This window comes from Neolamprologus multifasciatus, chromosome 6 (assembly GCF_963576455.1).
Source record: "Neolamprologus multifasciatus chromosome 6, fNeoMul1.2, whole genome shotgun sequence".
NCBI classification, from domain to species: domain Eukaryota; kingdom Metazoa; phylum Chordata; class Actinopteri; order Cichliformes; family Cichlidae; genus Neolamprologus; species Neolamprologus multifasciatus.
Genome location: NC_140444.1, coordinates 3,040,300 through 3,055,622, shown reverse-complemented (window position 1 = coordinate 3,055,622; position 15,323 = coordinate 3,040,300). Strand labels below are relative to the sequence as shown.

Sequence of the window (15,323 nt, the reverse complement as noted above, 5' to 3'; positions counted from 1 at the left end):
ACACACACACACACACACACTAACATTTGTTCTGTATCACAGAAATATTTAAAGACAAAAACTTTCTTCTTCTTTTTTCTTTGTTATTTTTTAAAGATTTCATGTTGTGTTTTGGACGCTTTCTCACTGTTTCAAAGAGCTTTCTGTTTGCTAAAAATGCATTTCTACAACGTTTTCAGTTTTCTTTTTAAAACTTGAAAGTATAAAATCAAAGCTGTGGTAATATAAAGCCCCTTAGTACCAAAAACTAGACCGCCTGCTGCTTTTGCAAGCCACTTTGAATTTTCTCCACTCACAAAAACACTTAACCGTGACCTTTTTCTGAACCTAACCAGTTATTTTTAATGACGACGTCATGTAATAAACACGAAACAAACACCTGCGTCATCTGAGATCAATCATTTAGTCCATCAACACTGAAATGAATCAGTACAAGTCAAAACGTACACGTAAAAACTACGCTCAGGAAGCTGGATCAGTAGATTAGCGGTCGTGGCTAGGTCATGAACTGTGATGAAACTTCAGTTTGTTGTAGTTTGACTGTTTTTGTGACTTTGGTGTTTAACACGTTGTTTCTGAATTAAACTGTATTAACAGCTCTGCTAAGGCGTCAGGAGGTGTTAAAAACACTCTAAATATACGTGCAAATACTCAAACTACCACTTCCGTGGTCTCCCATCTCCTTCAGTGCAGTTTAGCTCACTTGGCTTTCTGTCTGCTGTTTATATCCGTCTGACTCTCTCCTACTCTCTGTTTGAATATTCATTGCTCTTTTAAGTTTGATAAACAAGCGTCTGCTGTTGTTAAATCTTGTTTCCATCAATTGCGTCTTATTAGCAAGGCCAGACATTATGTTGCACGTAGGGACCTTGGAAAGCTTATCCACGCCTTCGTGACATCTAGGTTGGATTATTGCAACTCACTTTACTTCAGTCTTAACTCTACTCTCCTCCATAGACTCCAAACTGTTCAGAATGCTGCTCGTCTCCTTACTGGTAGTGGGCGGCGTGTCTCTATCACCCCTGTCCTTGCTGATCTGCATTGGCTTCCCGTTAAGTATCGCATCCGATTCAAAATCCTGCTGCTCACAATATAGCTCCAAGCTACCTCATTGAGCTACTTAGATCACACACCAATACTAGAGCATTAAGATCATCTTCCCAGTCACTCCTGGTACTGCCGAGATCTCCGCTGAAGACTAGAGGTGACCACGCGTTTGCCTTGGCTGCACCTGATTTATGGATTAACCTCCCCATCGCTATACGCGAGTCTGATTCCATCCATTCCTTCAAATCACGGTTAAAAACTTATTTAGCCTTTTCTACCAGTTAACGCTTGCTTACAAATGTGGATTGCACAACACTGGACATTATATTCTTCATTTCCAGTTAATACTTGTACAGCTGCTGTTATTGTGTATATTTATATATTTATATTTCATTCATACATTCTTATATATTTCTATACTGTGTATTTTGTTGCACAGTTATTTTATTTTCAACTTTAATTTATATATTTTATTTTATTTTATTCCTTCCTAGTTAAATTTACCCTTTTTAATTTTCATATTTATTTATTATTAATTATTAATTAATTATTTCCTATCTTATTCATAGCCTTTTTCTTTTTTTTTCTTTAGGTCACGAGCAGTTGTCTAAGCATTTCACTGCATATCGTGCTGTGTATGACTGTATGTGACAAATACAATTTGAATTTGTTTGATAGTTAGCTTAACGCTTATTCTTATCTTTTAGCTATTAATTCATTTTTAATTTTTTGACTGTTTTATCCTCTACACTTAGCCTACTTTTATGCTTTTCTATGCAATTCTTTTGCCTTCGTGTGTTTTAATGCCATTCAACCTGCTAGCACGTTTTGGTACCTTGCCATAGCCCTCATCCTTCCCTGTTACTTCATCTTACCCTCTTGCATGTTAAGCACTGTGGTACACCACTGGTTTTTAAATATGCTATATAAATAAAGTTTGTTGTTGTTGTTGTTCAATGCAACAAAATTCACAGTGAAACTGGTCTCATGTACGTTTTTCTGTTTCTGTTGTCAGATAAGAGAACGTCCGAAACATCTCAAACGCAGCCCACAAACATCAGGACAAACCAAACAAACTCAAGCCATTCACCAAACTCTGCATTCTCAAATGTTCTGGGCTCGATTAAAGTTTGTAGATCTGGATCTCGAGTCTTCAGCCAGCCTTTTAAACGTGAAGTCAGATCCTATGAGAGATCACAGATGGTGTCTTTCGATTTCCTCACATCGCATATTTCAGCCCTGTTGACCCAAATAAACGTGGAAACATCTGGAGGATTGTCCAGCAGAATCCCAGATCAACTGCATCCTCTAGCAGGATTTTCCTGGATAACACTGCCTTTGGAGACGTCTCAGGGTATGTAAGAACGGTCCCAGTCGTCATACGCTGAGCAAACGGATGTATATTTTTATGAATTATATTACAGGTGCATTATAGTCTTCACATGTTGAGTTCTTGGAACTAAATAATACGTATTCTTTACGAGTCAAACAGCTTGTCAAGCTCTAAAAATACTTCTAATTTTCCAAACACCCCTGATTAGTAGGCTGCCACCATCACACCGGGAACAGCAAATTTAAGACATTAAAAATTAAGTTATTAATGACTTTGCTGAGACTTTTAAAGCTACCCTGAGAGCTGTAATAGAGCCGCTGGTAAGCCTTTGCTGGACCCTGGGCTACATGTTTGACACCACTGTCTTGTACCTCTGTCTAAGCTTATACTGATGTGTTTAGGGGTAAACAGTGACTTAAGGAAAAAGCTTTAACCATGATTAGTAGAGGCTAAAATCCAGATGCTAAAAAAGTGGACTGTGCACTAACAGAATTCCTGAGGTTGGGCAAGAGGTGTCTTTGCAGGAAACCCTTAGAAACCCCTCGAATTGGTGGGTGTGTTGCCAGGTTCCTTCTGCAGAAATTATATTTGTGTGTCTAGATTGTATTAACAGAACAATTAGACGAACACGTGGACGCCAATTACACAAGCGATGTTTGAAAGTTATGTAAGTGAGAGAAACAGGAAAACAGAGACTTTAAAATAAACATGAAACCAGAAAACTGGAAGTGTGGAACATCTTATTACAGATGTGTCAGCAATTTCCACATCTGGGAGCCTGCTAGGGCCCACTTGGGTCTGAGTGATGTACATGTTAGGTACTTGTTCTGAACGACAGGTGTCACTACTCGCTTTTTGATTCAGCGCTGGATGCGAAGGAACTAAAGACGATGAAACAGGGACAAAGCGATAGCGGAGTTCTTTTCAAAGTTTTCTCCTAAAAGTCTCCAAATCGATGCACCACAGTGCTGTGGTGGACGTGGCTCAGGCATGAGAGCAAGTAGAGAATGACAGGGTTCAGTCTCTGGCTACTACACCTGCAAGTGTCACTAGTTTATTGTCCACAAACCACCACCTGAGAAGTGAAACGCTGGCCTGTGGACACAGTCCTCCTGTGCATTTCCAGCTACTTTATCGCTGAGGCTTTCAAATGTATCCTCTCAAACCGGATGTGAAGCAATGCAGAAAGAAGTGGAAAAAGTAGAAGGACAAATACGTTTGCCTCTAAAAATAACACAAAGAACGGGCACCCAGCCACCGGGACACAAGGTAACTAACGCATAACACACTTGGATAAATACCGACAACGATGTCGCCAACTTACGTACAAAGATTCGCAGCAGACGTCTGAAACAGGCCTGAGACGAGCTGCGTGCGCATGTGCTTGTGTGGTTGGGCGAATGAGGCTTGTAGTAAAAAGTAAAATAAAAGTACTATTCCATTTGAACACTTTTATATATTCAGAAATAGTACACTTGGGCCCTTAGTCTGTCCACGCAGCGCATTACAAAAATAAAGAGGTGTAAAACGAAACTACACCGAAGCTGTAAATTCACAATCATGCTGCTGTTTTCGACACTCTGATATTCTGATCTCCACTGGACCCCCCCTTCCTCGTTACGGGTCCCCCAATAATAGAAATCCTGTAAGCACCCCTGGCCATAACAGGACTGCTGCTTCAGTGCAGCAAGTTTATGTCCCGGAGGCTGCAAATAAACCCCGACATGACAGCTCTGCAGCGTGCACCATATGCCCCATCGTCCCAGCTTACCTGTGTCCTGTCTGAACTGGTGCATGGACTGGAGATCTATGATGTAGGGCGAGAGCCGGCTGTCCACCTGGCCGAGCACCACGCTCCCTCCGCGGGGGTCGCTGCTCCGGATGGCCGCCTCTATCTGGTGGGAGACGGCGGGGCTGTAGGGCCGCCACCGGCCGTGTTCGTTCAGCCATTCCCACACCACCACGGCAGAGGCCAGGAGCATGTTGTTACTGTTGGCCCTGGAGGGGAGAAGCACAGATGAAACGACAAGAAAACAGTGAGAAGCAGCAGCGCCGTGGAGGTAAAACAAGAGGAGGCTGTTAGCCCAAATAAAGGCAAGCAGAGGCCAAAAGCGCAGCGAACGGGCTGAAATTCTCCGCTATAATCCCTCCGTTTCAGCCACGATCGCTCCCTGTCTGTGCGAGCCAGTGTCGTGATAAATAACAAAGGCCCGAGCGCTGAAACGAAGCCAGGCTGGGGGGACTTACATGGAGCCGAGGCTGAGCTAACGCCGGGAGAAGGCGGCGCATTCTTCCACGAAGATCCGAGCTCCGCGCATGGCCGCGGGGAGAAGGAAATCACGGCCCCCGCTCAGCCTGCCTTTGTTAGACCACCGACACGCTGCGCTAAAACACACTGACACACACGCAGAGCTCGGCGGCCTGGTGCGGAGGCTCCTGTGCGCTGGGGTAACTCCAGTCTCGGCCTCGGTGCCGCGTAAAAATAAAAAAAATAATAAAGCCGCTGATTCCTTTTGCTGGGTGTAGACAGCAACAGCTAGTGTGTGTGTGTTTGTGGGTGTGTGTGTGTGCCTTCCTTCTGTAGTTTGGGGCGTTGCAAACAGAAACGTTGAGAAAGTAGCTTCCAACAGCGCAACCTCAGAAAGAACAACTGCCAGACCCTGAACAGGTTGGACCGGTCCCTGATTGTCACTCAAAACAAATAAACATCTGTTTATGAAGGCAGTGAAGGAAAAGTTGTATATGCACACCAATGATTTTCTCCCCACCCTCTCACTAAACTTTAGCAGACACAGAGCTTTATGCGGGGACAGCTTTGTTGACTTTGGACAAAAATGTGGATGAGAAGAATGAAACATGTAATAACTTAGTTATAAGCAATGGTTACAACTAAACACACAGAGGTGTGAGGGCCAGAAGCAGCACACTGCGTGGCTCCGTAAAGTGTGACGACTGCAACGAAGTCTAGGAAAAAATGTTCTGCTGTTCCTGGAGTGGTGATGTTGGAGAAGCCACGGCAGACTGGCCATCCGGGACACTTGACGGGCTAATGTGACGTATACAAGGTCACTTAGGCTAAACCTGTGTGTTATTTAAGGCTGTTAAAGTACAGTTCAGTCATATTACTGAATAACTAGAGATGTTTAAAGAGTTATTCGTGGTTTGTTTCTATTTGGGAACACCCCCCCCCCCCAAAAAAAAAAAAAAAAAAAACCAAAAAAAACAAAACACTAGCAGTGGAGAGTCTGCATCCATGACTCAATTTTAAATGCTGGTTGACACTATGTCCCTGTGACACTATTAGCGACACTATGTTCATCTTAAATGGAAATTATCCAGATTATTAATGTCAACAAAATCTGAGCCTGAGATCAGAGTCTGGTGATGTCACCATTGTGAATTTTGTGCATTTTGTTTATGACAAGAATTAACCACAAATATCACAAATCTTCACCCACCCAACACAGTCTCGTGGCAGTGAAATAATCGTGACCTCTGTTGTTCATGTGTTCATTCATTGAGCAGATTCGTGTCTGTGTAGCTACAGAAAATTAATATTTTCGACTGTAAAGCGAGGCACGCCCCTACTGGACAGGATAGAGGAGATGCTGTTGTATTACACAGATTTGGTCACGTCAAATATGACAGTTCTAGTCCTTCACGTGACACTGCATTTGATTATTAGTGAAATAACAATAAAGGGTAGACACTGAGGAGAAAAAGACGGGGGGAGGCAGGCTGCGAGCGCGCACCTCTGTGCGTATTTGGCGTGCGCTGCAGCGAGAGCCGAACAGACTAAAGCGAGGATGAAGTGTTGATTCTGAGATTCTTTCAGCTGATTCCTGCTTCCCATAAGACTTCTGCTACAGTCGGCCATTCACGGCCGTATAAAGTGACCCCCAGGGCACCGGGAAATGACCGCTGGACACTCTTCAAGGCGCACGAGTGCGCACGCCAAAGATGCAGACACATGCAGACAAATGCACACATGCAGCTTCTGACTCTCCCTGTAGGTTCTCTCGCTCAGACAGGCCACCTGTACCTGCACCTTGATTAGTAGATCAAGTAGAAAAAAAAGGAAAAGGAAAAGCGGAGGAGAGATGGAGAGAATCCGAACGTCCAGTTTTTTTGGTAGCTAATGTTTGAAATTCTGAAATCTGGAGGAATGTCCACTCAGACGGACACATTTCACCAGCAGCAGGGGGTCCAAAATAAAATAAAAAAATCATATAAACAAGAAAACAAGTCCAGCAATAGACGAAACAGCTTTAACAATGTCGCCACGGCTCGATACTAAACCCACAATCACTTCATTTTCAGCAGCCTGCAAAATTCACAAACGCGATTTCTCATTCCTGCTTTTAAAAAAGCATATTCTCAGTAATACTAGCTCTTCTTGTATCGCAAAGAAAAATCTAAAGGTTTGTGAGGGCAGGTCGGCCTGAAATACTCACTCCTCTACAGCTTTGATCTACGCACAAACGTTAGTACTTGTATAAAACACTCACCTGTTGATACGATCTTCTGCGTCCACACACTCCAAGACTTTCGGAACAAAATCCCGGTTCTTCATGAATGAAAATCTATCCTTTCGGCTCAACCATGGCTCCTTTCTTTCTCCCCCTCTCTACCCAACAAAGGAAAAACACTCTTCGCTTTCTTCTTTTATTTAGAAATCTGAAAAATACACTATCCAAAAAGTCAGGAAGTAGAATCCATCTAAAGGGTTAAAAGTGGGAAAATGGTGCCTCCATTATGTGATGAAATTAATCTGGCACGTATCCCTTCGCCTCCATCTTCACTAACACACTGTGGTGAAAAACTATGAGGCTCCAGAGGGGACCCCACCAGCTCCTGCCCCCTCACTCCACGCCCAGAAACGCACCAGTGTGGACGCAAAGAAAGAGAACACATTCAGCTTCTGTTTACTGACCTGCTTACTTTTTGTAACACGCACACAGGTGGAATATGATTTCAAATGTAAAATTAAACCCTTTTCTATGTGTTGGGAATTCACTGAAAAATATTTTTTTAAAAGAAAGGGGTTTAGGGAAGTTGTCGTCTTTGTGTGGGTGGTCGCACACTGCCGTCTAGTGGAGGACATGGAATGACATCTAGATTTTTCTATTTAAACTGAAAACATTTAAATTGAAATCACAGAATAACGAAAACTCAGTTGCACGTTTATCAACTTTTAGAAGCCGATTAGACGTTTTTAAAGTCTTAAGTCATTTGTCTTCATCTCTACGTCTCTACTTTTTCATATGTATGTTTCAATTAGCTTCCACTGATGACGTGTGTAACCAGGATTCAAAAATGTCTGTTTTACTTAATAATTATATCGTAAAACATAATGGCGCTTTGGTTCTTCTGATATACTCCTGCAAAGTCAGTTTTACTAACTTGATTCTAACTATTTTGCCAATACTGGCGGCTCTCGCTTTCGTCCCAGGCTCCATAGCTCAGGGGTTAGAGCACTGGTCTTGTAAACCAGGGGTCGCGAGTTCAAATCTCGCTGGGGCCTGTGAAACATTTTCTGTTTTCATTCTTAATCAGTGTCTTGGACACTAGACGACCCAGCAAGGTTCCCTAGAATTTAGCGTTTTCTTTTATCTCATTAAAGGTGAAGACCCAGAAAACCAAATTAAATGATTACAAAACAAAATTCCTACCTTGGTTCTATGGAGGACCACATGAGCCACGCGCATCGAAATAAAGAATTCTGTGCTTATATAATGAATTGTAGAAGTTCTTCGTCATTCGCTCATTCTTGTTAATGTAATGTAGCCTGATTCTCTGTTTACAAATCAGGTAGTGTAAAAATTACAACCAGAGAAAGTTGTTGTTGTGGTATTTCTGCGTCTGTATAAATGTATTTGCTGCATTTTGTAGCTGCATACAGTTTAGTAAAGGTAGCAGTTTGTAACAGGGAGCTAGCCAGCTAGCCAAGTTCTGTCACGTTGGTCACTCCCCTGTATTTTTGAAACGCTTCAGAGCTAGCATAAAACAGGAAGTTAGCATTTTCTCGTGCACAGGGTCTATTGTAAAGTCTATAAACACTGTAAACGACTCTGTGCCATTAACGTAGATCCGGACCAGTTATAAAAAAAAACCCAAACGATATAATTATATGGCACGTGTCTCCTCATATACAGCATTTGTGTGAATTCGTGCAGAGCCCGGATAGCTCAGTCGGTAGAGCATCAGACTTTTAATCTGAGGGTCCAGGGTTCAAGTCCCTGTTCGGGCGTTAGCGTTTTTGCTTCTTCACCGTTTTTCGGTCTGTGGCGTGTGTTTATAATAATAATGTATACTTTATTGATCACCGTGGGGAAATTCCTCTCTGCGTTTAACCCATTCACTCTGTGAAGCAGTATGACATGCAGGGGTGAAAACTAGGCTTTGTTTGGAGCCGGGTTGTGTTACTCCAATAGTGAATTAAAATAATTTTTAATTATTTATGAGGCCACTCTCACCCCAGCTTTACACTTGTTAGCTTAACTTAAAAAAAACTTAAAATTTAAAAAAAAAAAATTGTATTTATTTCTTATACACTTCAGTTTATTTCTAAGAAAACCAACGCCCTCCAGTATCTGCTTGTTGCCTTATCTTGGTGTCTCCAGATGTATTGAAGTTTATAGCTTTGTAAGATATGTGGGGAACTAAATAACTGAGCAACATGGATAATAACATACACAAAGACTTCACTTTTTTCTGTATTTATAAGCAAAATAGCAACAAATCCTTTTAACTACTTGAAGGAAAAAATACAGTGCATTTAGCAACCCAACATAAGAATGCCATAAATAAGAAGTGGAAGAAAAACAAAGAATCTACACTTTATACACAAAATAAAAACCCAGACATACACACACAGGTTGTATATATACAAATGCAACATTAATACATGAATCCATGTAATAGTGAGCATAAACTGTCAGCTGTGAAAGTGTAGTTGGTGTTGGAGTTGAAGTATTACTTCTATTTGTCATATATTTACGGGTGATGTCAGCATCTGGTCCGGATGGCGGTCTTCATCTTCTTCTCCTTCGCCCGAGCTTTCCAGTGGGTGACACAAACAGCCAGTACCATAATCACGAGGATGAAACCCGCGATCATGCAGTACCAGTGATTAAAAAGAAACCGAGATGAACCTGAAACTGATGACAAACAGACAAAATAAAGCCGAGGGTGAAACGTGTTCTGAGACATGAAGTCCTGCATCACCTCTGACTGTTTTCTCATTTCTTTCAGTGTAAACAAGTTTAACTCCACATTTATTCCCGGAGACTTCTTAATATAAAAATGTGATTTAAACAACATTAGGAAGAAATGCAGCTGTAAATCAAAGAAGTTCATCAGGTTAATGCTTCATCTCTTACTTGGGTGTAGTCTGACAGGCCATGGGTCGTGTCATTAGTAAGAAGGCCGTAACACTGACGTCAGTACAGTAAAAAGTGAAATTTTCAGAAGCCAGTGAGTGGGATGAACTGGGCCCTTTCCCAAACCAGTTCTGTCTCCAGGCCATGTGTCTGACACCCCCGTTTTAGACCACGCTTCACTCGACATCTTTCTAAAAAACCTGTTCATGAATCCGTCTCGTTCAGGCTGGAGTCCGAGCAAACGTTTAGAAGTTGCATAATTTCTCGATGTCCAGCCCGGTTTGTAAAATAGCTCCTGAATTAAATTTGTGTTTACATAAAGTACATAACCTCACCTTCTGTCCTGCTTGGACTTTGCAGGGGAAGTTTGTGTGGAAGACTCTGAGCTAAAGAAAAAATATCACCTAAAGGTTACTCTTACCCTGAAGCTTGGTTCCTTCCCCAATTTTTAAGTCTGAGTTTACGTAAGAAATACAGTAGTACAGCCCCAGGTCTCTGTCCTCGATACTGGAGATCATCAGTGCCAGAGAGCGGTTCACCAAAGTCACCGTATAACGACTGTTGAGCTGAAACCCTAAAAAAAAGAGTAAGTGGTCGTTACTGGTCACCTGCTTCACAAAGTGAAATCACAGCCTTACGCTCTCTGCGTGTTTCCAACATTTTTAAGTGAGATGATCGGTCACCTTGGATGGGTCGTCCCTCTTTGAGGCTGGCAGAGAAGATCATGGTGGGAGGTTTATCTGGGTGATGCTTAAGCCACGTTGTGTCATAAAGATAGGAGAGGTTACAGCCCACGCTGGCTGTTGAACCCAGCTGGACGTGTTGGACCTCAGCAGCAGGAACGAGCAGCATCCAGAGCCCAGATGTAATCAGCTCTGAAGGGGATCAGAGGGACACCAACTTTTAACGAGCCACACAGAGAGACTCTGCAGTGTCCTTAAAATTCAGTTTTACTCAAGCAGTGGGATTGTTGAAAAACTGCAGCTCGTCTAAAGTCCACCTGAACCTTTCTCAGACTCTGAGTGAGTCCCCAGGGTCTCCTATATATCTATAAATCACAGCACAAATAACAGGTTTACAACCTGGTGGAAAAATCTGCACCTGCAGCCAGCACATGGCTAGTTTATGTTGTTAGTGCCTGGGTCACTTTGAATTCTCTGACAAATAACACGGCAGCTAATTAGCTTGTATGTGCATCCATACAGTTTATGAATGCAATCACATCTGTCTCCAAACAAACAAACATGATGGTGACAAAAATGCTAACTTGGCTTAAAAACGAATTCCAAACCAGGGGGTGACATCACTGTTTATCTGTCATACACAATCTATGATTATACACTCAAGGCTGCTGGCACAGAAACTGAAAAATATTTCCTTTTGAAATGATTATCTTACTCAGTGGATGGAAACCACAGATTCAAAGAACTGGACCACATGTACGCTGATGTTTTTGCACTGCGGCAAAGTGTTTTCTGAATTCTGTTGTTTCAAAATATTTCTCCGTATCCACAGTCATGTAAAAGTATTGCTCATTTCACATTTACTTACAGTCTGTTCATCCAAAACTTTTCAAAGAACTCATTGGCTGTGATGGGAAGCACTCAGCGGATTCATTTTTTTTTCCATTCGAAATGGTTAAAAATAATATTTTTTGCTGTTTAATCAACATATAACACCTTAATGCTTTTTAAGCATTCAGTCTTCAAAGTGTATTCAGGTCAGTGTTGGTCAAGTTACTTGAAAAAAGTAATCAGTAACTAATTACGGATTACTTCCCCAAAAAAGTAATCCCGCTACTTTACTGATTACTTATTTTCAAGAGTAATTAATTACTTAGTTACTTAGTTACTTTTTAAAAACACGATTTACAACCTGAATAGGTGATAAAGTGATAGATCTTTCAGCCCAATTCTACTTTTTCTACATAATCATCATACAAAATGTAATCAAATGGAAAAGTCTCTTTTTAAAACTTGTTTTATTAGTTTTAATCTTTTAACTTTATGCATCAAGCAAAAATGTAATTATCTGCAACATTCTCTGACTGGAAGAAATTAGTTTAATATTTAAACCTATTTTCTGCACATTCCAGCACATAATATAAAATATTTTTTGTGTTTACACTCAGTCTTTCAAATAGATGCAAGTAAAACACAGCAGAAAATAAATAAAGTCAAAGACTAGCGGTCCTGTTGCTCTATTTTCACCTATAAAGCAGGAGGCGGAGGGTTACCCTGGTGCAGGTGTGCAGCGGTCAGTGGAAGAATCCGCGAGTTTTTCTGTGAGTTTCCCATTACGTCGTAGCTACTCGGTGCTTGTTTAGGGTTTTTTTCGCTGTAAAAAGAAGTTTTCTTCCCACGCAGTGAACAGCGGACACTAATGTTTTTGTCACTTTTTATGGAATCAAACTCAAAGTAAGGTCAGTACATTGAGTTTTATGCAGTTAGTGTGTAATTCTGTCCTGACTGGACAGAGACTGGAAAGGTTTTCTTGGCAGTAATTGTAGCCTCCAGGTTTCCTGGATTTCCTCTTCTGGATTTGCATCTTTTATCCGACACTCCCAGCAGACCCACAGCCAGTTTGGAGGAGAAGCACCTATGAACTACCATCTTCACAGAAGAGCATCAGAATTCAATTAAAAGCGAGGAAAGGGGTTTTAAGATCATTAAGATGATTAATGTTGTAGATTTAAAATGTTATGCAGATGACGCTCAATTCTCTCTTTGAGACGTATCCTATGAATCAGCTGGAGGAGGTCGAGTTATTTTTGTGACTTGAGTGGAACATATCTGTGAGTTCTTGTATCCTGAGTCTGAGTTTGCTGATCTAATCGTGGGTGCTGTTTTCTGTTACGAGCAGCAGTGCAGTCTGACTGAGTCCTTCCTGACGACCCCAAGTTCTTTGATTCGATGAAAATGTTTGAACTTTTCTCCTCATGAGCATTTCTGTAGTTTAGTTTTTGTTTTTTAACATTTAAAATAATCAAAAAACAACAATGAAGCGTCCTGCTCCCATCACCACAGTCAGTACAACCACATCGAGTGTATGTCACGCCATCATGGCGCCCTCTCTCATATCTATTTGTTCATCTGACACAACTTTAACCTGCTGGAAGGTGAAATTTCCATCAGTATCATTGAAATTTGCCTCCTTCCTAAAGCAGACTTTTGATACACCACGAAGCATTTTTCTTACTCACCAGCAAGAATCGATGTAATCCAGTGAGACCTCATCTTGTATCTATTTTTCGTGTCCCTGAAGGTGATGATGATGTTAGGGTCTAACAGACCACTTCCTTTTCAGCTGCCAAGCCGCTGTTTCCACTGAAAGCCTGCTTCTGTATTCTCTTACTTTTAACTGCTTTCACTTCTGCCGTGAGGTGAATTTTCCACAGTAGTTTGATGCAAGTCTTACAATCATCCCATTGTAAGACTTGCATGGAGATCCGGAAACGTGACCTTGACATTAATGGCTAACTTAGCATTTAAGTTCTGCTTAACCTGTTAATGGTTATAAACTATTAAAAAAAATATTAGTACTTTGTTGCTCTGTAACGTATTTGGAACTAAATTATAGTAATAAAATGTTACTACACAAGTAAAAACTGCAATATTCGACTTTGATTCTGCATGTTTACATCCTGATATACACATATTCTCATGTAATCATCAGTTTTTTGTGTACATTTCATAGTCTGTGAATATCTCATGTTCATTCCTATTGCTTTTGCCTTTATAGTCATACATGTATTTGTTATTTTTGTGTGCTTATGTAGGCATGAGTATCTGTATCTGTATATATTTACTTTTTACACGTCACTGCATTTATCTGTTAATTAAATGTGCGCCACGTGAAGGAGTATAACTGTATGTTTTGTTGTGTCTACATAACGACAATAAAGAATCGTGAATCTTGAAATAAAGACTGGAGTTTGAGCACGAGAAGCAGGCTGACACAAAGGGAAGTTAAAACCACAGAAATGGCAGAACTTCTAAGAAGCAGATGAACCCCGAGCACACAACAACAAAACAACTGTCACCTAGTGAGAGGACCTGAGGTGGAAAATATCATAAAGCAAACATTAACCAAAGGATCAGCGACCCTTTTTAAAAACATTACAGGGGAGCATGTGGTCGAACGGCGCAGTGGCGGGGGCGTCTCTTTCACAGGTCTGATATGACAGTCAGACCTTTGTTAGGTTGGATTTGGATTTTCCCGATCGTATGGGGAAGTGGGTCATATGGGGGCTTTTCTTTTAGTTGGTGCAGGTTTATTTTGCCTGTTATGGCTCACACATGATAGTACAGGAAATAACAGAAGTCTCAAGTTAACAGAAGACATTTAGATGTGACTTTGGCCTCACACTGATGACCTAGTTGATTAACTTTAAAATGTAAAGATGTAGCTGAACTGATTTTTACTGAAACATGAACTGAAACATAGGCGGGACCTTTGAGTCAGATTTTAACTGTTTGTCGGATCAATCTGTCACCAAAACTTCCTTCTATAACCAGATAACTGTGGATACAGAGAAATATTTTGAGGACTCGACCGTGAACCCATCAGGTCCTCAGAGTCAGGATGAAAACCTTTGGAGAGAAAATGTTTACCATGTATCTCTGCAGATGTGAGAGCAGCTGGAAGTGATTCAGTCTTCAAACATAAAACTGCGTCATCCCAGTTTTGACTTGAAAAACATTATTTACCTTATTTCTTATTTACTTTCTCCAATGAAACGAATATTTCGGTTTCACTGTTTGTTTGGTTTTTTTTACATTTTTTGTGTCTCTCATTGCAACTTACTGATCATATAAGTTTTATGATGCATCTGACTTTTAAAAAAATGTATTTTAATTCTAGATTTTTAGTTTTTTTCTTCTTGAATCTATTTTCTTGTGATCTAAGTTCAGTAGCCCACAATCAGGCCCTGCAGAGGAAGTGAACAACCACAGTCTTTCCAGGTAACCTATAAATGCTACCACGGTCTGCGATTGCAATTATTTTAGGTGCTCGTCCTGTGGTGTGTCTCACTGATCTGCACCACCTGTTTTAAAAGTGCTGTATGAATAAAGAGTGATTGACTGAACTGAGAAGATTTACACTAAACATAACAGAAACGGGGAAACAAGACAAACAGGGAGGAACAGGCAGGGAAATGCCATGAGACTGAAATATAAGAGGATTCAAAAAATGGGAACCAGAACCTTTACCTTACAAAAATGAAAACTTGGCGTCAGTAGTGCTTTGATATTGAAGCCTCACACGAATAGATTCACAATGAAAACAAAACAGGAACCCCAAATCTAAAATAACAAAACCCCACGATGATTACTCGCCACCTCCCTGCACCCATATGTCATTTGCTTGCTAATTAATTTAATTTGACTAAAAAAAATAAAAAGTAAGTTCAAAATGTCAGTGTTCAGATGATCCTGGTCCGTTACTTCTTCCAAAACAAACACAGCTTGATTAATACTAGGAAACACGTTAACGGATTTCGGTGCCCACACTACACCCAAGCTGGAAAATTGCATTTCACCACAAGATCACAAGTTTGA

The 15,323-nt window shown here is 40.9% G+C and overlaps 2 protein-coding genes, 1 long non-coding RNA gene, 2 other non-coding genes and 1 gene segment (V, D, J or C); 2 read left to right on the top strand and 4 right to left on the bottom strand.

The window, feature by feature from the left end:
• LOC146516145 (E3 ubiquitin-protein ligase DTX4-like) overlaps positions 1-7,170 on the bottom strand; it is a 52,662-nt gene extending 45,492 nt beyond the window's left edge. The window contains exons 1-2 of one of the 2 annotated variants that reach the window (XM_085162027.1): positions 6,889-7,170; positions 4,152-4,378 (exon numbers count right to left, since the gene is read on the bottom strand). In XM_085162027.1, the coding sequence (XP_085018153.1) occupies positions 4,152-4,378; positions 6,889-6,953 (292 nt within the window). In that variant the 5' untranslated portion in view covers positions 6,954-7,170. Of the gene's footprint in view, positions 1-4,151; positions 4,379-4,627; positions 5,579-6,888 lie in introns of those variants that run through there. The other variant, XM_085162028.1, reaches the window with a different exon arrangement.
• LOC146516137 (uncharacterized) overlaps positions 1-15,323 on the bottom strand; it is a 204,586-nt gene that overhangs the window by 54,524 nt on the left and 134,739 nt on the right. The gene's annotated exons all lie outside the window — the stretch shown is intronic.
• The window catches only part of LOC146516140 (E3 ubiquitin-protein ligase TRIM21-like), a 102,697-nt gene that overhangs the window by 54,524 nt on the left and 32,850 nt on the right, over positions 1-15,323 (bottom strand). The gene's annotated exons all lie outside the window — the stretch shown is intronic.
• trnat-ugu (transfer RNA threonine (anticodon UGU)) lies at positions 7,832-7,904 on the top strand. The gene has a single exon. It is a non-coding gene; the product is annotated as a tRNA-Thr (tRNA).
• trnak-uuu (transfer RNA lysine (anticodon UUU)) lies at positions 8,558-8,630 on the top strand. Its single transcript has one exon. It is a non-coding gene; the product is annotated as a tRNA-Lys (tRNA).
• On the bottom strand, positions 9,110-13,084 carry LOC146516142 (Ig kappa chain V-V region T1-like). The segment is given in 4 exon segments: positions 9,110-9,540; positions 10,184-10,336; positions 10,446-10,637; positions 12,965-13,084. Coding segments are annotated over 4 exon segments (531 nt in total).